Genomic DNA, 23,701 nt, shown 5'->3' with positions numbered 1-23,701 from the left:
GTGCCTCTCTACACTCCCCCAACAGAGAGAAACAGTAGCTGACGTTAGCTTAGAAATGACGTTAACGTAAAAAAAAAACCCCACAGAAGTCCAGTCCAACACAGAAGCTTGAGGGCCCTTTTAATGCTCAAATTTAACCTATTATCAATACTCACTATGCACCTATAAACTGTATAGGCTTATGTAAAGCCAACGTCTCCGTTCTGTCCATTAGAGGGCGCTCGCACATTACCAATCCACTTTAAACTGCTATCTTTCACGCTAAGTAGCGCAGTGTAATAAAATGTTGTTGAGGCGTAGACTTGCAGAATAAAAAGACAAACCTGCACCCTCATTCGTCAGTCTCTTCAGACGGTGTTAACGCACATTCCGACTTTCTGAATAGCCGTTTTTTCTTTAGGAAATAGTATACGCGTGTTTGTTGTGCGTCAACGAGACGTCCGGCCCCTGGTGTCATTAAACTCACACCTACTGCTGAAACCAGCACACAGTGTGAAATCTAAATTTTTTTTCACGACCTCATCGCTATTTCTCGACATTCATCAGTGTGCAAAACAAGAGAAACAAGAACCTGATTCGCGCACGATTTATACGACCCGTTCCCTCAGTTAAGAGAGCTTATCACGTAACGCTGATGGTTTCCGGTCCATTGAATACATTCAACCGTACACTGGATGGATATTTTTGCATAGCAAACATGACAGAAGTGAGAGAAACGTAACGGCGTAAACAACCCTGAAACCACAGAGCTGTGAGAGAGCGTGCTGCTGCATGGAGCCAGCGGAGCAGAGGTGTGGACAGCAGGGCACGTCTGTGGATGGAGGGCAGAGGTCAAAGGTCAGAGCGTTGTGAGCACAACAACACATGGAAAAGCAGGGGGCCTGAAGCATCCAGAATTTTAAACGTGGATACAATACTAGAATACCTACAATACCTCTGTGGACACGGCCTCAGGCTTTCTTTTGTGTGGGGCAATAATGCTTTACACAAACAGTCTGTGGTTTTTATGGAGATGATGAGGACGAAATAAAACTAATTTTGGATACACCTCACTTCATACGGCTGTCTCTACCTGCAACCTGATTAATTTTTACTATTTCAACGTTAAATAATCAATGTGCAAGCTAGCTAGCCCACATCAGCTGTGCTCTGAGGTAAAAGGCTTGCTAGCTTGACGTTAACCCTAGCTCTTAACGTTACAGTAGCTCACTTATCAACATCGAATTGCAGCCACTTGGTTTTTCACTAATGACAATAACCGTACACGTATTAAAGTATATTAAGTCAATATTACCGCCCTTAAATGTGCACGATTTAAATCGTTTTTGCTGGTGGCGAACACACTATTAAATGACCGCCACTGCTGATCTGACATGACCCGGGCACAAATATTTAAAGATGTTACATGTAATGTTTTAACATTTTTTTCACCCTGAGTTTAGTCTTGTTCGCCGACTTCCCTATCCCGGAAGCAGCGTCCTCGTGAAAAGCACCGTTAGCTTGAGTAAACTTGTAAACAACTTAACAAAATACATAACAATGACGTCGTTCGACACTTTAATTCAGAATTCCTACATATCGTATCTTTAAGACTTTGGAGCGACGAGTGCTCTAGTCTTTCAGATGTTTTAGTTAGCGTTCCTTCCATTTTCTCTTATTCATCTTCCTCGTTGGCCGAATGTGGCTTTACAGCACTTGTACCGTTTTCTGTTTTGAGTTGGGTTTGCTCTGGACTTGCCGTGGCTAACTACAACTTGCTTCTTGAATAACAGTGATGGCTTACCCGCTGGCTGTTCTGACATCAGAGTGCATTTTTTTCTGTGTTTGGGAAACTTGTTTCATCTGCCGTGTGCATCTGTTGATGCATCTCCACATTCACTCCTCTGGCTGAGAATGAAACACACTGCAATCAAAGAAATATGTAGCTTTCATTGACGTTTTTTTTGGCTGATCTCTGATCCACACAAACTTTCAGTGTCTCCCTCAATGAAAGATATCAACCCCCGCGGGTTTGAACTTTGCAGTTACAGGATCGTGTTTCGAAAACCACCGTGCTTTATTAGTCATCAACTAATCAGACCGCCAGCCAGAAAGAACCATTATACTATTTGTAGTCTAGTTCAGAGTCATAAACAACGAGCCAAACCACAGCAGTTTGGCAGTGAATAACAGTGTTGTGTGAACGCAGCAGCAGCCAGACCATCTGCTGCCTATTTTGCTACTCTGTCATTACATCAATATCACCTAAACATATTCAACCCACACAATAACCTCCGTGTCCACTCCGACAACAGGTTGCATTGTAGCATCAGCCTCGTTGCTGCGATTATCCTCGCTTGATTTAACACTCCTCTGTGCGCAGAGGCCATTTACATTACTAACGCCACTTTCAAAGAAGTTAAGATAAGAAAGTTATTTTGCAAAAAGTCAAGTCCAAAACACAGGCTGGCTGATTATTCCCAGAGAAGGCTAGAGAGAGAGAGCGCTGGTGGCACTCACTCGGTTAGCTGATGCAATGGAGCAATGAGGATGCAGAAACCTGGAGAGGCCTGGAGAATAAGAAGCAGAGGACGGTCGAGGGGTTTGTGGATTAGCAATGACAGGTGATGCAATGTTGGGTGTCAAGGAGAGGGGAGGAAGCAGGAGGGAAATAAAACAACCAGATAAAAGAATAAAGACAGCTGAGAAATTGTCTGTGGGTTGAGGGTGCACCGTGAAGCTTTGGGGAAGAATGTGTAATCAGAAGAGAAAGATCTACAGGGACTGATACTAAACAAACAAACTGACCTTAAAGGACAACACAATTTCATACTCTTAATATGTTGTTTATATGAGGCGGACCCTGCCACCTTTCTAGCTTCAAACAGTGTTCTGGGGACCTTATCTTCCTCTAAATACAGCTTGTTTATTCAGTTTATGGAAAAGATAAATATGTCTCAGTTTGTATAATTACCTCATTAATATTGTAAACATTAAAATTCTGAGTTTGAATTTCTTCTCCAAAACTACACAGTGCCCCTTTAAGCACATTTTGTATCTTAAATGTAGAGCCCCCTATAATGTTAGAGGATAACTGGAGGTCAATTATCTGATTTAGTCAAATCTATAAAATCAAACCAACCAAAAAAAAACATTGACTTAAATTATGTGCTTAAAGGAAAATGCTTTGGACAAAGCGTCTGCTAAAATGCCCAAAAAGTATGCTTTATTCTCAGTAGACATTAGATTTGTCACAGTAGGAAGAGCAGCGGGGTTACACCTCGATTTGACCAGGCACGTCTTTACGACCTCGTCTGTGCGATGCAATTTTGTTTTGTGTAGCGGAGCGTCGTGCCTGCTTGATATTGTTGACTTGCTCAGATTGTTTTGATTTCTGAATTTTGATAGGCTGAACGGTTGCTTTGAACTGTTATTTACTCTGTTGTTCTGTGGATCCCGAGCCTGCTCTGAATACTGACCAGATTTTACTGCAGCTGTAAACACAACACTGACATATCATCGCCTTCTAACTATATATTGCGAATTTGTTCGCTTTTGCTTATTCACATGTCCAGCATATAGGAGCATGCTAATGCTAATGTTAGCATATTTCTCAGACTCATGTTTCTGTCCACCTGAACTAACTGCAGTGTTTGCTCTCCTTTAGCTTGGTTTTTGTCTCCAACAACTCCTGAGGGTAAAAATCTAGCTTTAAACGTTCCACTATGTTCACCAGTGAGTCGCTAACTTTGTTTGTTTTTGCTTTGGTGCTGGGCAGATAGTGTGCAGGCAGGTTTTAAGTTGTTTTTGCTGAAAACAGCTGCTGCTGAGTCTGTAGATGATGCTGATAAGAGTGATGAAACTGAACCAAAACAGTTTGGGCTACAAAACCAAAACAATGGGCTAAAAGAAGCTAAACGTTATGTTCAGCTGATTAGAACTGCAGAGTCAGAGTTGATAATCACTATTAACTAACCCTTTTATAATACAATATAATCACACTCACTTTTTCTTTAAAGCTCTGATGGTATTCATATGTCAGCTGAGCAGGCGCATGAAGTCATCTTTGCTTCCGAGATCAGCTGATTGTTAGTGATCGCCTGGAGTGCCGACTTCACATAACAGAGCAGTCTATTTACATACCCAGCTTACTTGTCTAACTGCCGCTGCTACAGGAGCCGCTCACTGGCCAGAGGCCACCTCTGCCACTGCACGATGAATAGGGTTTTTTTTTGTACTTCAGATGCACCCAAATGACCCAAGTGCTCAGCAGCTAGCCAAGAATAGCATAAAAATGACTCATGTGTTTTCTGTTTATTTTTTGCTGTGATTATAGGCATGAAGCTGATGTATATGGTGCGAGTAGCTGTCAGCATTGCCAGCCCACAACAGCTGTAATGAAAGGCTATATGACTCAAAGGTAATCTCCTTTCTACACATTGATCAGAAATACGTGTGCAGAGACGAGCTTAACTAGTTTCCAACTAGCTCCAAGAGCTGAAAATGCAACCAATGGCATGACAGGAATTATCGGTATTGTCCGAGCACCAACAGACATCAGGCTCCTGCACAACATGCATTTTGCAATAAGGAATAACATTACGGTGACAGGGAGGACTTGCGTATAATCACGAGTTGACAAGATGAAACATTTTGAATCCATCTTTTTTATAACAATGTCACACAAATTTCCCACCAAGGTTGAAGTAGGGTAAGAAGTCTCTTTGTTTTGTCTTCCCATGGCATAATCACGTTACAGCCTTGATTTCTCTGAGTGCAAGCAATGTTATATATACACAGTCATGCTCAGTGCCACCGAGAGAAAAGAACAGGAGTCTTTGTGCAGGCTCACTGAGGCAGATTACAGATTGCGTGGGCAAATGCGTCAAAGGGGCTCGAGCTCCTTTCCCCCCCTCGAGCATCTTACCTGACCACTCTGGTGCCACCTTTGTTGACCTGCATGTCCACCATACACCCCGTGTTCACGTAGGAAGCCAGGTTGATCTCCGAGAACTCCGCCTGCAAAAAGCACAACCCGACGTCAGATGGTGCATTCCACAACAACATACAGAATAAGGTCAAGTTTGTCCTCAGTTATTGACTCCCTGACTCAGAGCTCGGATGAACAAAAGGTCTTTTCTGACATGAATATATTCATTTTGTAAAGTGAAAGTAAAAAATGTTCTCTTGTTTTCATGCCCTGGACTCATGAAAGTCATTTGATTGAGCTGCAGATGCAGATGTTCTTTTATTTAACATCTTTCCTATAAAAAAAGAAAAAAAAAAAAACAAAGACAAGAAAAGTATCTCTGACTACCGAGACAGGACGGACAATAGATTTTTTCAGCTTGACTTCATTTTACATTTCTGCACTGGCACAGCAGGGAGAAAAAGACAAGAGTCACAGAGACAGACAGAGTTGGTGAGAGAAGCCAAATTGAGTTATCCCCAGTCTGTGGCCTCCAGGACAGTGAGAGTCTTGTGAAAGGCTGTAGCCCGGCTACCTAATGACTCAGTCAAACTCCCAAAAATACTCGAAAAGGAGGGGCGAAAGCAGACTTCTGGGAATGGACTTTCTAGAAGGACAAGAACCAGAAGGACAATTCAATTTTCCTGCTAATGACTGTCACCACAGTCAAGATATCTATTGATGTGCTCCTGGCCTGAACTGTTACTGTCACGTTAATGATGACAAAAAACATCTTATTAAAAGATTTCAGTGTGAGAAATAAGTGCATTTAAATTCCACTCATTCTAATGTCTTGTGTTGGAATCCACATTGTCAGAATACAGTTACTTTAGCTCAAAATATAGTTTAAAGGTCCCATATTATACTGTTTTTCATCAATTTCACACAGCTGTCAGAGGTCCAACAACTCTATATTCAATATGCATTGCCCCAAACACATCCATGGTCCTGAACTCCAGCTGTCTAAAAGTCGCTCTGCTGAGGTCTGTTCACAGCAATCTGTTTCTGTGCCTGCACCTTTAAATGCTAATGAGCTCAGTCTGTCAACGCCTATTTGGGGAGCCTTGCCTGCTACGTCACTCTCAGGGAGAGGAAGCCCCTTATGCTAACGGTAGCATGTGCTAATGTTTACGGTGGATGCAACACTATGGCTCACGGGCCAGTTTGACCCAGAAGGAGAGGCTCCTGAAGTAGTACAGACTCTGTGGCTGCAGCAGGACGTTTCAGAATGGGTAGTGTGTCTAAATAATGTTAGTTTGTTTGTATGTGTTGTTACAGTTACTAACGTTACCATGTAGCTAATGGCTAACAGCTAGCGAAAGCTGTGTTTTTCTCCAACACAGTCTCCAAACTATTATACACTGTTCGCATCGTCTCTGTCTCCAGTCTGCACATGTTTCCAGACTTTCTACTGTGACAACCAAGCTCCATCATAATATTATTAACATCAAACCCGCTTCAAACGCCATTGCATAGCGGACCAAAGTGGAGCTAACTTGTTAGCCAATTTCCAGATGACTTCATCATACTCGTCGGCAACTAACGTTACTATCAAACCGCGGCGACACTTATCGGTGGCTCGGGTGCAGTTGCTGGGTCCGGTATGGTTGAGACTGATTCTTTAACGAGGGTCAGTGTCGAGGCAAAGCCAGTTTGTACTGACCATCGTTACTGAAGCAGTCCGATGTAAGTGGTTAGCACACACATACAAGCTAACACGAACCGCAGCCGGCATGTTGTCGTTAAAAATGAAACACAACCACGGTCTCTTCTGTTGTTCTGTAGCTCGGACAGAATATAGGCACTTATGTTGATTTATACAACCAACAACAGAGCAATTGCGTGTCTAGCTCTGAGCAACAACGTTGCGAAACACTGCTGTCTCTCCGCTGGACACATCGAACTTCACCTCAGGGATGAACGCCCCCCTCTCAGATATCTCCTATCACCGCGCAGAGGAGGTCGGCCTATGATAATGACTGCTTTCGTTACGTAACGAAAGGAGCAGAATCTAAACAGCCTGTAGGAGCTCCGTTTTACCAGTGGGTGGGCTGCAGAGACCATGCAGGACTCGCTTGTTTTCCTCATTCTGGGAGTTGGCAGGCTCAGGGAGGACCAGCTTATATATGTAGAGACCAGAGAAAACGTGTTTTTTATGATATGGGACCTTTAAAGAGAAGCCAAGCAGCAGCGGAAACATTATGCAGAGGGTTTTGGTTACAGGTGCATCAGAAGACACTTGTACTTGTAATCAAATTGACCTTGTTTTTATCAACAAATACCTGCAAAACTCATGATATACCCATCAGCCTCTTTATTGATGGGAATGTAATTTGTGTTTAGTGCAAATTAGCAATTGGTAGCATGCTAACACAATAAACCCACCTTTAGGCGTCACCCATTGGTTTTAGGTCAACAACTGTGAAGCCTCAAGTTTGACATTGTTGGTCTTTTTGAACCAGAAGGGACCATTTTTGAACGTGAAGGTGGAGCTGCGGATGATATCCTGATGGTAGTAAGGCATGGGGGTGACTTGTCAATCATAAGTAACCGCATTGGAAGGATACCCTGCGTAATGATTCTGACTATGATTTACATGAATATGTATTTTATTATTATTATTATTATTATTATTATTATTATTATTATTATTGTTATTGTTATTATTATTATTATTATTAGTATAATCATTATTTTATTTTGTTTTTTAAATTTTTTTCTTTGGGGGGGAGGGGGGGCCTTTTATGTTATGTTTAATCGTATCTGTATTTACTTTGAGCCTGGGCCCCTCTTAATAAGCTTTTTAAGCTTCCTAGGGTGTCCCATTTCACATAAGATTATTACAGATTTAAAAGAGTATGTTGTACATGGTTTTAACGGATGTGAATAAAGAAATGAAACACAGTACCAACAATCTAAAAGAGGCGACAACTGTAACAACTCACCTCACAATATTTCAGAGTCAGACTCCTCTGAGAACCATATATATATATATTTATACCATGGTCTGGGGGAATACTCTATTCTGATTGGCTGCAGGGTGTCCATTAATCCCTGATATATGGACACCTACTAAGTAGTTCCAGTCAAATGGTCTGTTCAGCCCTGTAAGTTAACGCGCGAGCTGGCAGGGCCGTAGCCACCATGGAGGACACCGGTCATGTCCTCGGTATTTTTTTCCTTAAGTTTCGTTTCATTAAAACCGAAAGTACACGCGGTCGCGACGTGATTGCAGGTCTATTTTGAGAACGGCAATTGAATGGATCACAGGAAAGATGCAACTTAGTGGTAAGAGGCTGCATCAGTCCAAGTAATCATTTGTTGCAGCAAGAAAGGCAGAGGATGATCAGGCAAGGAGGTGGAAAGGTGAGAACTGTAATAAGCTAAGAGAATGAGAAAAATAGTGAACTAGCCTACAGATGCATCAGATAGCCAATAGAGATGCTAACCTGTAACCTACTGTAAATGTAGCCTCGGCGAATAAATTAAAGGACATGCAATGAATCAGAATATTTTAAGACCATGTTCAGTCACAGTATGAATTATCCATCAATAATATTAGTTGGATGTTTGGATGGATAAGTTATAATGTATATCTATCTATCTATCTCTCTATCTCTCTCTATATATTTATATATATATCTATACACATATAGATATATATATACATCCATATAGACGTGTTTTCAGTCAGTCCAACTGTCCTGTTGTATCACAGTATCACATATATCCCATGTTTCCTGACAGGGTCCAGCCTCAAGGCCGCATCATCGTAAACTCCAGGTACAGAAAGCCCCGGAGGGACACTAAACAGCTGCCAGTTGACCTCAGACATGAATCGCTGCCATTTGTTAGTCTTCACATCACTTCCAAGTATGAGGAGTGACACTGATGCAGGGGATTTAATGCGCTCCAAACAAGCAGCCTGCTGACTCTCTGTGGAAAGACAAAAATTGAATTTGACATGACGTGGTCAACTACCAAACACACCGCTACAAAGAGAACATGGCTGCATTTCATCCGTCTGAGTACTCTGAACCTGAGTCAGCAATGGACCAGATTCAATCCTTCACTCCCTCTTAACACTGCATAAAAGGACGGCTGTGATTAACAATGAAATGTTACTCAAAGGAAAAACAAATCAATTGGAAATGACATCCATAGATGTGACAAACTGAGGCCACAGCATGGTGCCAGTGAGAACACAGAGAAAACACAATCACATTGTGTGTCAACACTGCTTTTGGCTGTAGAGCTCAAGTTTATTGTAAATGCATCAACTTCATCATATTCAACAGACTACATCTAAAGATCTCATTACCATATTAATACACCTCTATAGCACATTTTAATCTATATAGCTTTTTAGTATTAGGAAGTGATTCTATTAAGATGTGTAGTTTATTTTGGCTATATGGGAATAATTGATGCAAGTCAAATATTCCTCACCAACACCAAGTGCGCAGATTCCTTCTACAGAGGATGTATTGCATTTTGGAGTGTAGCCTGCACATGTACAGCACATGGCTTTTCCGCATGGGAGTCAGATAATGAAAGAAGTCGGTTTGTGGCTGGAGGGTCGATGGATGATCTTCTGGCCTGGCTACATAAATAAATAAGTAACAGCTTGATTGTGCAGCATGTTACTGCTTTACATTTCTATCATTTGCATGAAGCATTTAAGACTCAAGAACTTTGAATAAGATCTCCTCTGATTGATTGTAAGAAGCTCAATATCAAACCTCAAGCTTGCTCTAATCAATGTTTCTTTATTACAAGAGTAATGTGAGAGGCGTCACTAGTAGTGAGGTAACAAGAGAGGATCATCACTCTGCTCTTTCAGCTCATGGTTTGGTTTTACAGCCAGCAGTTTTACTGTTTTGGTTCAGTCTTTACTGGTCCGGTCTCCCTAGCCTGATTTCCAGCATCAGCAGACTACCTGCCCTGCACCAGCGGGCACCAAATGACGGACAGCCAAAGTGAGCAACTAGCTTGTGAAAATAACAGAGCATTTTGCAGCTTAAGAGCCAGATATTTGCCTCTGGAGCTGGTAGAGACCACTGACTGTATATAAAGATGGGCGCCACGACAGCTCCCCAAAAGTGAAGCCAAACCATCACAAACCCTCCCCTGTGGCTGGCCGCAGTGCAAGTCATAAATCCTGACCCTCCAGATGGGAAAAGCATGGTTTGGACAAATATGGTGTCTGCCATCTGAGGTCATTCCTATCACATAAGAACTGTTTTTCTAATAAGTTTGGTTTAAATTAGTTATTTTGATGCTGTAAAAAGGGGGTGAAACGTGATGATTGACAGTTGAGCCATACTCCCGATTGAGTTGGTTGGGTGTATGGGCTGAACTCAATACCCCGGCTTCACTGCCTGATAACTGCTGCACAGACTCTGACTCCATGAGTTTTCACCAGGGCAAGATGGCAGCGTATTTTGGCTCTGTTATTGTAAAGTTGGAGAAGGTGGAGACGTGCGTCCATCTTTGTATATGTCAGCGGTGGACACCAAAAACAGAGCATAAAGCTGAGTGGATATTAGATTTGCATTTGTCATCTCAGTGGAAACAAAACCGCATTTAAATGCTAATGTTGCTCCCTGTCAACTGTCTACAAACATGTTAGCATATGAACTTGTCGAGCTATTGGAGCTTGTTTTCCCTGTCTTAAAACAGTCTTAAAAGGCAGCAATTTAGAACTACACTGGAAACATAGCTAACACAATAAAAAGCAGCTGTTTGAATGTCAGACAGCTGATGCTGTGATAGTCTCACAACAACACAAACCTGCAGCAAGCTGCTCTGCTTTATGGGACAGGCAGTGCCACACGTCTTATATAGATCAGCCTTCGGAAATGGCAACATTTATGGGGATGGAAGCAAATCCTCCGGCTGACCCGGCACTCAACCCAGCTCCTGCCAATTTACATAGCATGTTAAGTCAATTGCCATCTACACATTCTCCTACTGTGATCATCATTTGAGACTTTAAGCCTTCTTTACATGGGCTTTCATCTACATGAAAAGGAAATATTATCAGCAATATTCTCTCAGAGATAAATTTCCCTCTCATCCAGCGCTGTGGCCTATGTAAACTCTTTATGGGGGAGTGAGTTGTTTGGAAAAGAATGTGCCAGCGTTTCGATACTGGGTTTTTTTTTTTTGCCAAGAGAAAAAAAAAAACACCCGCCTCTTTTATTTATTGTGTTGCACTCTCAGAGGAAGAGCAGGGGGCGAGTAAATGCCGTAATCTTATTTAGGGGACAGCGAGGCGCCACTCATACTCTATGTGCCTCAAGGACATGCACTTGGCTCCCTTCCTTTTCTCAGCTCTTCTCTACTGATCCCCACTTCTGAAAGAAACATCTGTGCGCTCAGCAGCAACATGCCTTTCTAGAAAAGACTCTTAAAAGGCATGACACCCGAATGCACACTTTAACACAACTACACATCCTCCGTCATCGCTGCATCTCCCAAACACATCCCATCCCAAACACTGGGGCATACGTTGACTTTTGCTGCGACCAGATAAATCAAGAGAGCGGGCAACATTTTGGCAAAGGCCGAGCATTCCACGGCACCTCTGATTGGCCGGTTCTGGGCAAGAGGAGTGTTAACAACCTCTGTCATTGGGCAGTAATGGATGGAGTGGCTGGTGTGGGGCACAGGCCCAGAAGCCAGGACAGGAGGCCTTTTCACAGCGCCATGGTTACCATCATGGTAATACATTCAGACACTTGTCTAGAAGCAGCTCTTGCCCTGGGAAAGGAAAACAGGAAGTGATGCATGGGACAACTGCTCCCAGAGCTGATTCTTCTCATCTCAAGAACAGTTTCAGCCAACCTGTTAGAGGAAACCGAATTACAGAGGACAGTATGGTTGCGATTTGGTTAAACCATGTCTCCATACTGAGCTAGGTCTTCTGTTGTTTGCCTGTCAGCCAGATTCACTCACTGCTATCGGCTAACCTAACTGGTTCCCTAAACTACAAAACACTTTTCTTTCTCTCCCACAGGAAACAGCTAATGGATAAGCTTCCATTGATAAGTGCTGGATCACTGATCACAGGAGCATTTTGATTTAAATGAAAATGGAACTTAAATCAACACAATCTCGGCCTTGTATTAATAATACTCGTATTTTACAAAAGGTACTGGGGAGCATGGCACCGGTTTAGCTTAGCCAAAGAAATTTACAGGCAAGCCTCTTTTATCCCTGCATTGCTACACGCACTCAGTCCCTGACTGCCAAGCCATGTGAACCTGCGGACAGTACAGTAAACACCATTTGACAGTCGCTCATCCGGAATCTTGGTGGGTATTTTTAGATTCGGACTAACCCGTGTCACTGAGGTTCAGGTGGTTAAGGTGCCTTTTGTTTGGTCATGAGTCAAACTGTAAACAGGACCTTTTGTCCTTTGGCACAAACAACTGAGAGGGACCACTGAAGCTGAAGACTCTTTCTGGGCAACACAATAAATTAAAGGATAAATGTTAGGAGGAAAATTGAAGTGCTTACTTGTGCTGTGAACGTAAAAAATTGTAGCTTGAGCTGAAGGTCAGTTTAAGTTTAAATACTTAAATAATGGGTGTCCACACTTTATCCCTTAGAGGGCCAAAACTGGAACTTAATGGTGGATGACGAGCTAAAGGTAAACATACTGAAGCCCATTTCTTCCAGTTAACGAAAAGAAATTGATAAAAACTTGATGGTAAGTCATAATCATAAGTTAAATGTTTAACTTTTTATCTCATAATTATGACTTCTTATCTTATAAATAGCAGCTGAGGTTCCAGTCCACATCTGAGCCATTAAAACCACTGAAATTTTAACGTAATCACTGAAATCACCAGGTGAAGTGTAAGTTGAACGGTCATTACAAGAATTACAAATAAAAGTGTCAGTTGAACTGTAAACGGTGAAAGCACTTGTAATAACAGTTTAAGCACTGGAGACAGCTGACGTGTGTGCAATGTTAAATGTGAAGTGGCAACAGCTGAAATGTCAAATTCGGGAGCTCATCCGTCAGCTAAAGAGCGAGAATTCCGTTCAAATGACAATTAACACAAAGATACTGAGAGCACTTGAAATGTCAGCCATAGAATGAGAAGCAGCTAAGATGTCAGTCAATGTCTAATCCATTAAAGTGGTTTAAATAATTGGTGAATGAGGAGGCATCATTTGAACTGTAAGAGATGAAAGCAATTTTTATTTTTATTTAAAATTAGAAAGATCCCAGTGTATGGAAGAGATCGTGTACACATAAATTGTAGAAAACATTACAAAAAATCTCTGATAAAAGATTCAATAGTAAGAACAAAGTATACATTACCCAAGGTATAACTGAAGTTTTAATTAAATGTATTATGCTTTATAATTATAGGAGCAGGTATTTCAAGCAGCCAATAGATGAAAATGGACTGTTTATGCTGATCTAAGGCATAATTAACCTCACTGAACTTTCATTTGTCTTCTTTATAAATGACTATTATATTCCTTTTAACACTGACCTCGTTCTAGTTGTTTTGGTTTTTTTTTTTCTCTGGTCCCGAGTGAGCGGACTGCTGATAAAATCAGAACACCCAGATGCCGCCTCTTATTGTGTGGTTTCCTTTATATCTGAAAATAGATGTTTTTTGCTGTGACACAAAGTGCCTCTTTTATTGCTTCACCTCTTCGGTTTCAATGATGAAGACCTTGAGCAGCCAAAACCTATAGAGAATGTTGTATGGACATGGTTTAGCAGAGGACGAAATCAGGCAACAGGGTATTAGGGCAGAGATAGACTTGCTTTTTAACAACGCATTCACTTGGCAATCTTGAACTAAGTTGCTCACATACTAGAAGGCACAGCTTAGCTTGTCTTCAAAACTTTCCACCATTGTTGTCCCTGGCACTGCTGACATGCTTACTGCCCCCTGATCCTGTCACACCTCCATATGGGCAATATACTGCCCCTACCGTTCATGTGCGTATTTTTGTGGTTCTTGCCAACATTACTTTTTTAAGTAGTTTAAATTGTGAAAAAAGCAGCTGTAAAAAAGTGGGTAAATTTTTTTGAATATCACAACCCCCACGTAATGACTCGTTTGACTGTCATAATTTGAGCCATTTGGTCCATTTAGAAAGTCAAGAAGAGCTGTGCAATTAAACCATTTGACCTTTCTTCAAGTTTGCTGGGTACAAGACTGGATTTATCTGTCGGCAGAAGACTGTTGTTCACACACTCAGTGAGCCCCACAACATTGAGGATCTGGGTATTTTTTATACCCGCGAAGTCGAGCTTTTTTGTCTTCATGCGCCACACAGCAGATTTTGTAGGAATCAACAGGGTGCCATCTCTAACACTGTATCCAGGTTTTAATTCCTACAAAGCCAAAAGTCGCTGCTTTTATTTGAAGTGACATACTTTAAATGTCGTTAACCTAACGTTTCGTTTTGATCTTACTCAAGCTTACTTATTTAAACACACACCATCATCTTTTCCTAAACCTAATCAAGTAGTTTGTTAGCTTAGTCTTGTGTACTAATTCTATGAGAGAAGACTGTAGTGATTTGATTTGCAGTTGGAGGGCAGACTATGTTGACTGCCTCTGAATTTAAGTAACCTCTCGATAAGCTCGGTTGAATCACATACTGATGCAATTGAGAGGTCTGAAGTACAGTGGACCATTCATGTGCACCACAGAGAGGCATTTGCTGCTAATCACTACCACCTTGTACAGCAGTGAAATAATCCATTGAGGCACTAAATGTTGAAATCCAAGACAGATGCTAAATGCCACAGGGCAACAGAAGGCGTGGGGGCAGCTGGGTCGGTCAGATGTCTGCAGCAAGTACCAATCCAAATCATCTGTCTTGAGCAAGTTCTACCCAGATGCCCCATGTCATGTGCAAATACCAGCCAAAAAAGAGTACGGATAACATACAGCCAACTGCCTGTGAGCTGCCATGACTGCAGCAGAAAGGAGCGTGGACAGCACTGAGGTCATATGCCTGCTGAGCAGATGTTGCCCTGCCCGACCCAAACCACACACGGTCCGGCCAGGCTGAAGAACCTCCCCTTGTTCTTTCACAAACAACAGAGCCCTTCAAATTTAACTACCTAATTTGTCCAATTGTGTAAATTGCCGTGTTTATGACTTTCGCAAGGCTTGTGGGTAGCAAACAGGCAGTCTGTTAGGCTTGCCTTCTGTCGGGTGTCATCATCGCTGTGATTAACTTTGGTAGCAGCAGTTGATCGTCCAATTGGACATTTTTCACAATATCCATCCATTGTCTGTAACCGCGTTATTCCTTTTATGGGGTCATGGGGGTTGTTGCTGGAGCCAATCCCAGCTGTCTCCGGGCGAGGGCAGGGTACACCCTGGACAAGTCGCCAGCTCATCGCAGGGCCCTCAAGGTGCCAACTGCACATCAGGAGCAATTTGGGGTTCAGTATCTTGCTCAAGGACACTTTGACATGCAGCTCAGCTCAGCTCAGCTCGGCCGAGGGCTGGGATTTGAAACAGCGACCTTCCGATCACTAGCCGACCTGCACTACCCGCTACACACATGTACTTTAAAAAGGACTACAAAAGTCTCCGTACAATAGGCAGTACCCAAACCCCTAATCTCCGAAGATCTCTGGAACGCACCACGACTTTCAATGAACGCACATAATCTCTGGGTTCAAGTGCAAAGTGGCGAGCATATGTGTCTAGATAACAAATCAGCGGTTGAGACAGTGGGCTGAATTATCTCTTGTGACCTACTGCGAGATAAAACTCCCCAAGGAAACATCTATTCAGAAAATAAGTGGGTCAAAAACTCAGGTCAACTTTAGAGTGAGATGTAACTTTTGACAGAAAAAATGATCTGAGTTCTCATCTTATAAATAAAAAGCTGAATACTCAAGCAATAACATACACCCTTGCTCGCTTCAGTGAACTTGCTTTAAGCACATGGGTGCTTTGAGTGACGGCTGGCAGCTAGCATAGCAACCAGGCTTCATTCCGCTTGCTTCAGCTCTAAGAAGCTCCGCCTCTTTGCACATATTTGGACTAATCGCAGTTACACTTGTCACCTTATCCGATTTTCACTAAACAATCATGGCCCAAAGAACACTGTATAACAATATTATTGCGGTGTCTACCCGCACATTAGACTGAGTCTCTTCACGAGCTAGCTAGTTAGTCCATCATCTGTTTTACGGCTGGTGGCAGCCAATGATAATGTCCATTACAGGTACCTACTATGTAAAAGTGAGAATGGAACAAAATGGAAATGGCTTAAAAGGCATCAGATTATTTACGCAACATAATCATATGTGCATTATTAACACAACATAAATAAATATATCGCCAGTATGGTTACGATTTGGTTAAACCATGTGTCCTTACTGAGCTAGGACTCCTGTTGTTTGCCTGTCAGCCCGTACACTCCCTGCTATCGGCTAACCTAACTGGTTCCCAACACTGCAAAACACTTTTCTTTCTGTCCCGCAGGAAACAGCTAATGGATAAGCTTCCATTTATAAGTGATGGATCACTGATCACAGAAGCATTTAAATTTACATGAAAATGGGTAAATCATGTGGTATATCATGACATTCCCTGACCTCAGATTAAGACATTGTGGTTAAAAAGAAGAAGAAGAAGAAGAAGATGAAGAAGAAGATGAAGAAGAAGAAGAAGAAGAAGAAGAAGAAGAAGAAGAAGAAGAAGAAGAAGAAGAAGAGGTTCATACTAGAGAGAAAACTGTATGATAGTAATTTGGTTTTTACCTTAGTGTTGTTTTTGTGGCTCTCGTGGTTTAAGTGAGTCACAGGCTCATGATATATGAGCACTGACCTAATTGAACTCCACATTAACTCCCCCTTTAAACCACAAGGGATTAACTGAGAGTGAGAGGGAGATTGAAAAAGTTAATATACAACTCCCAGCTCTCTTCACGTGAAGCAACAGAGAACTTTTTGTATTTGGCTCCGACGTTACGTGTCAAGTGAGACAATCTCCTTACATTTCTCGCTGTGTTTTCATTTGGAAAAAGAAGTTTCACCGCTATATTAATCTGACTGAGAGGATCACTTGGTGTGTTTTGGCACTCAGAGCAACAAGAACTACTACAGAGCATGTTTTATCATTTAGCAAAAGAGCAGTGGCTTCAAGTCTGTTATTTATTAGACACCCAGGAGCACGAAGAACCACCACTGGCAGTCTCATGAGCATCTGTTTAGTGGATAAAAAGAGTTACCCGCTGGACACAGGACCTCGGGCGCCTGCCAAATGTGACTTCAAAGCAGGTCATGTAAATGAGAGGGAATGATCCACAACTATGGGATCACAAATGTGCTGTGGGGCAGCGTCTGGGGAAGGTACAGGTGGCAGGGCAGCCTTAATGACTGATATTACATCTAAAAAAAATCAAAGCCGGGAGTGGCGCTCTCTTTCTTTTTTCTTACAGTTTGGCATCATGCCTCCCCACTGCAGCATCACATGCTGCGGTGAGTCCGTGCTGGAGTCTGAAGATGGTACCTTATATGGCAGCAAGTAAGCCAGAGAGGAGTTCCATTAGTTTTGGGCTTGTGAGCACAGATTCACAGAGCTCTAACAGCATGAATACGAAAGATGGCATGAGACATATATGTTTTAAGGTCGATGTCCATCTAAATAAGATGAAAATTAGCATATATGATCATTTTTTGTTTAAAAAAGTACCAAAACAGCCCTGAGAGGAAGATATTCACTACAGTGGGTAAACTTGGATAGTTTTGAACAAGTTTGTTTCAGTGTTTCTGCAGACCGTTGATAAAAAGTCAGTGTTTGCTGAGATGTTTGCTATGTAAATCCAAGGAGGAAGTGCGATTGAAGTGTAAGGGAGAAAGTGCAGTTCGTCTCTCTACTTTTATTGTCGTCCCCTAAAAGGGTTCATCTCAGCGTGTCGCTAACTTTTCACACAGAGATTGGGTTTCCATCGTCCTAAGGCTCTCAGCGAGGTGCAGCAAGAGCCTATGAAGAGTCTGGCTGCTGAAGGCAATTAGCGACTGACTTGTTATCGTCGATGCGGAGGGCTTCTGGGAAAGAGTGGAGGGTCCAACAAGATCTAAGTAGGTCAGCTGGAGCTGTAGCTGAGCTTTGGTCGTGTGGTCCCCTTTTACTATGCACTGAAGGGGCCTAATTAACGGCGCCACATTTTTATTGGGGTTCAATATCTGTAACGGCAAAAATGTACTATTATTAAATTACTGTTTTAAATCAATGCGAATATACATTCCATAGAAAAATCTGGACTCTTATTCCAACCCCACCCCGCCCCAGAAAGAGGATGTGACCACAACAGTAGAGCGCTGAGCAAACAGGCTATAAAATCACCGGTCCAGCTTTTTGTGGTCGCCTTTTTCCTTCTCTCATAAAAACTCACCACTCCATTTCAAAGACAGCTCCGGTCTCAACAATGGGTTGCAGATGTATCGCAGAAGTTATTTGAGGTAAATTAGATGTTATCTACGCACTGTAAATACTGTATGTCTAGACTCATATGCATATTTCTGTGCATACTTAATCTAATGTTAGGCGTTAGGTGGTTTTATGAGATTAGTTCAACATTTGGTAATATCTGCTTCTTTGGCAACTTCCTAAGAGTTAAATGAGAAGATTGAAACATATCCGTCTGGAGCTGGAGCAAGAAAGTGATTAGCTTTGACAGGTTTATCATTAAGATTGAAAACAAGGGGAAATAGCTTTAAGAAGTGAACTTTAGCAATGCTAGTGGGCAGATTTTCAAACCCTCGGTTAAGCTAGCTAGCCTTTTTCCCCTTCTCTCAGTCTTTATACTAAGCTAAGCTAATCGTCTCCAGACTATGACCAACATGCTCAGTCAACAGACATGAGTGGTAAAATCAAACTTCTCATCTAAATCTTGGATAGAAAGTCAATGAGCCTATTTTTCTAAATGTATATTCATGATACTTTACTAGAATGGTTTCTTTATTCCTTCAAAGTAAAGTTTGAGGGAATGGCAATATTTAAATTCCCATGAGTCTGAGTAAGAGTATGATACATCTCATGATGTATTTAAGTAGGCAGAAGTGATGCTGAATCCACCATACCTGCTCCACCCGGATCTCATACTCTCCATTCAGCTTCTTCCCTCGAAAATACTTCGCCCTGCAAAGAAACACAAGACAAGCTGTCAGGGAACTGACAAGAAGTTTGCTTTTTTATATACAGTTAGAGCCTTTTATGTAATTCATAACCTCCAGATATGACATCGCTACAACGGAGACCAATCAAATTGTATAAGTTACCGTACAGCGAGGATTGATTCGGTCTTTATTTCATGTGTACTTCAACAACCCGGCCGCACCAACAGTACCGGCTCCCAACAGTCAAAACAACCTTAAAATATCCTTTGTTTATTTGATCAAAGGAGAGCTGAAATTTCAACAGACCTTCCAAAATACCTTGTGAGCGGGCAAAATAATGACTCATATTTTCCATAATTACAGAAGCTGACCTTGTGGAGCTTCAAGTAAACAGAATCTCTTGGCAAAGAGTAACTAGTGAACTACAGTGCTTTTAATAAAGAGAGCACGCTGATGGAAGGGTAATCCTTGTCTGTGTGTGTGTGTGTTTGTGTGTGTGAGTGTGTGTGTGTGTGAGTGTGTGAGAGTGTGTGTGTGTGTGTGTGAGTGTGTGTGTGTGTGTGTGGCTGCAGTTTGTGGTCAAGGTGTAGCTTAGCACATGCTAAGCTGAGGCAGTCCAGTCACCAGAGATGTAAGGTACAGTCCTGCAAGCCGTGGAGTAAAACATGTATGTTTTTTCCTGTGTATTATATCAAGTTTATTTTGATGAAACAGCGACTTCCTGGCATTCTTTTCCTAACCCTACCTGATTTAAGTGAGTCAACCTAACCATAACATGAGCACGGTGTAAGATTGGAAACTGAATATAAAAAGATGCGACGTTTCAACATATCTGTGGTCAGCCCAAACACACAATACACTGCACACGGTCACTCTATAAGCACTTCTCTACTCATATACAGGAATCATCCAGCACTGATGCACTGGCTTTTTTTTTTTTTTTTTTTTTGCTGTTGGAAGCTGAAAAGATTTATCTCCCTTACCATCAGACCTGCTGTGTTTTGACTGATGTAGAGGTATGTGAATCAGTGCTATTTAGAGCCGGAGTTTGTATACAGAAAACCACTGTGGAAGGTTGACGTGGTTCGTGTTCACATTTGGTTCATTACAACCATGTTGCACAATTAAACTTCAAATGCTCGTAATGTCATCCAGACACAATCCTCTGTTATACACACTTCTTCTTCTCTGATGTTTTAACAGTTAAATAGATACTCTATTTAACTGTTTAACATATCTCTTGACAAACAATCGAACTTCAGATGCAGAGATATCCAGACTTTTGTTCTTTGTGAGGCTACTTCCAAATACATTAGATCCTACATTTCCCATGATACATCTCAGTAGCGCATTTTGCCTTCAGATGTATTCTGGTTTGCAGTACAGGATTTCTGTTACAAATATGTCGTCTTCAAGCCCAATTATGGATGACTTAACCTCAATCCAGAGATGGTGTTACACAGCTGTTTTTTCTACCAAGCAGCACCACTCTATGTACCTTAATATGAACATGTCTAGTTTGCTATGGCAAAAAGTATGAACAGTGGAGAGTCCCGACTTTACACACAACATACAATGGACAGGTGCACAGCGGGTTATGGGATGCTCCCAAAAACCATTCCAAAGGTAAAAAGTTGTTTGAGCACTCCTCTAAACCGCACCGTCCTTTCCAGCTCATTATGACACATTCAGCCTGCAATTGTGGCCTTTGTGGGATCCAGGCCAAACTAAATTGCTTGACAGCAGGTGTTCCCAACTTTTGTGGCGCAACACACCATTTTGTGTTGACAATGTCGCCCTACTTCAACCAAAAGAATCTCTCAAACTTTTCCAAACTCTCACAGCTTTGGCTTTTTCCCTCATGTTGACTAGCTGATGAGAACACGGAGCATGCAGATAGAGTATCCAAGAGGGTGATGAGGACTTGTGAAATCAGAGCAAAATGGCTATCCTGTTGTTGTGCGAGATACTGAGAAAGATGACACATTTAGGAAGTCACCTGCTTAGTTAAAAAGAACTAAGCAGGTGACTGGACAAACCATCCATCACCGTCTACCGTAGACTAGCTTCAACCAACAATAGCAGAGCAGCGGAGGCAGGTGGTCACCAAAACTCTTGCCGAGGTCGAGAGAAGCCTCCCACGCCGGTAACTGCCAGTAGTTCCTCACAGGCTGCTGACTGGTTTAACCACTGTGATCGACTTGTTTGAAACCTGGCAAAGATGATTTTTCCCGATCACACGCTCAGGCGATTTTGCAAAACCAGCTGCCTCGCAAAGTGATTACGGTCACTACTGCAGGAATCATTTATGAAGTTATGAAATCAGTATTCAGCTTTTTTTGCCGAACCAGATTGGTTTCTTGTGGTCAGGTAGCGGCCCACAGCACAAATCTCACTTCTAACAGTGCAAGCTGCGCTGAAACTGCCAGCTTTTCTGAGAAATTATGTCTTTAGTTGAAGAAGCACGACAACTAAACAAACCTACTCTCTCTTATTTGCTTAATGTGTTTGACAAAGAAATGCAGAGCCCTATCAGCTTGTGGATTGCTGATCCTCTCACGCACATTTTCATCCATTGTGTTATTTAAAGCCATGCTGTGTCCCACTGCTCTTTGGGTCTCAGCGTTGAACTCTCACCCCTCGCAGGCGTGGGACAGCTAACAATCTGTCGAGGGCCTCAGGCCTGAACTGTGCGTAGCCGAGGATCTAGGCTACATGCTGGAGGCCTCCAGTTACTGGGACAGGCTGTTGGGGATTTAGCGTGCCACTCGGCCTACTCAGAGCCTCTCACCAACAGGGCCTCCGCCACTTGTCTTCTCCATGTCCGCCTCTTGTTTTTCATCTCCCTACATCTGTCCTTCTGGGTCCGTTCGTTAACGTTCATTATGGCCACTGAGACCGAGGGGGGATCTTGTTCTTAACGTCTCCCAGCTGTTGGACTTGAAAGTTTCGGGTCCCTCGCCGTCTCATTCTCTGTAATTTTGGAAGCCGTGAATCTTCAGCGTGACTGACCTACATACTAGACAGGCGCTGCCCCCCCGTCACCCTCGGACCACCACCATCACGGAGCACGAGCGAGGACCTCAGGGCTCAGCGTCTAAAAATGACTGGTATGTGTTTCAAGGTATTGCAAAACACGTCGTCACTCCAAGTGATCAATTGGATTTACTGGGCTCTTTGGTTTGAACGGCCGCTTTATACACGTTCAAACGTAAACATTCAGCCCGTCAAAAGAGGTCTGGGCTTTCCTACTCCCAGTCGTGCACACGCCCACTATATAAACACCGTGGAGCCGAATTCCTTTTTTTACCATGAGAATATGTTCCTTCTTTTGTGTACCACTAATAGGAAGCGTATGAGTCATGTGCACGGATAAAACCGATCGCCCCTCCAGGGTGTTTGTACGGTTATCCCCGCTTCTATTTGTACTCACTCCGCTAAACTTGATGTTGAGCTAATACTGCTGTGTTTACAATGGAGATTCTCGATGCTGGACACATATTTTTACATGAAGATCAAATTCCCTGTGTGTTGGTTTAGCTCATGTTTTCCCCGGCGAAGGACACGCGGTTCCCAGATAAAGTCCATCATAATATGACCAGAAGTGTAGTTACAGTCCGTCAAGATCGCTGAGCATCAATATTATTCGTATCGACCTGGCAAATTTAAGTCCTGTGCTCCGTTTTTTTGGGTCTACCAACTCCGGAGGAAGATATTTTTCTCTTTAGCTGCTAAATCATCTGGTACGAGTAAGAATCCAACCACAACCTGTGTCTGTCAAGTGTCTGGTGCTGGGCAGGTGGTGTGCAGCGGGTTTACCAGGGTTCATAACCACAATTCTGTGGTTCAGTTCCAGCCAGGGACCTGTGTTGCATGTCACACATCCAATTGCTGCTTCCACTCTGACACCAGAAAGGGGTTTCCAGTCTCTGTTAGATTCTCCATTTTTGTGCATACTGACGCCTTCATACCCACCTGGTCTGTTGAAAAGTTCCAGCTTGTAACAATGTGTATGGATAACGGCGCTTGACCTTCTATGCTCTCCCTACCTCGACGATGGAGTCAGAAATGGCAAGGGCCATAATACAGGGCGAGTGTAAGTTTTCAGCGATAGGTTATTGTTTTTGCATGTAGTCAATTAGGAAACGTTTAACTCCTGGAACAACGCAACATCTGCATCTACCTTTCAGGTCAACGTTGCAGCAGTGCAATGAATGTCTGGGATGTCAGACTAGAGATAATGGGGCGAGGTACATTACTGCCTTTAACTTGTAAGCACTTTTTCAAACAGTACAGCATCAACTGACAAAAGCCCCGAGAACATGTTTTGCTTCTTTTCACTCTCCGAGATGTTCGGCGGTGTGTGGGCTCCCTGCTTTCTCTTCAGACAAGTGATGAATTTAAAAAACCCTTGTCATATTGCTCCGAGCGAAAGGAAAAAAAAAAAAAAAAAAGAGGATCTCATAGTACCCTGCTACGTACACGAAGCGGTAAACAGTTTCTCCAGAGTGGGCTCAATTGAGCAATCAGATGCTCATATCGTTCAGAGCACAGTGCAAACAGACCGACAGCTTCTTGGCAAAATGTCTTACGTGTCAGCCTGAGAGAGAGAGAGATGGAGA

The 23,701-nt window shown here is 42.5% G+C and overlaps 1 protein-coding gene across 2 annotated transcripts in view; it reads right to left on the bottom strand.

The window, feature by feature from the left end:
* syn3 (synapsin III) overlaps nucleotides 1–23,701 on the bottom strand; it is a 123,624-nt gene that overhangs the window by 78,614 nt on the left and 21,309 nt on the right. For both annotated transcript variants that reach the window (XM_030439203.1, XM_030439204.1), the window contains exons 3-4: nucleotides 19,044–19,101; nucleotides 4,907–4,998 (exon numbers count right to left, since the gene is read on the bottom strand). In XM_030439203.1, the coding sequence (XP_030295063.1) occupies nucleotides 4,907–4,998; nucleotides 19,044–19,101 (150 nt within the window). The remainder of the gene's footprint in view (nucleotides 1–4,906; nucleotides 4,999–19,043; nucleotides 19,102–23,701) is intronic.

The sequence above is a fragment of the Sparus aurata genome, chromosome 14 (genome assembly GCF_900880675.1).
Source record: "Sparus aurata chromosome 14, fSpaAur1.1, whole genome shotgun sequence".
Classification (NCBI taxonomy): domain Eukaryota; kingdom Metazoa; phylum Chordata; class Actinopteri; order Spariformes; family Sparidae; genus Sparus; species Sparus aurata.
Note: the sequence above shows the minus strand (reverse complement) of the source record. Positions and strands in the feature narration are given on the sequence as shown.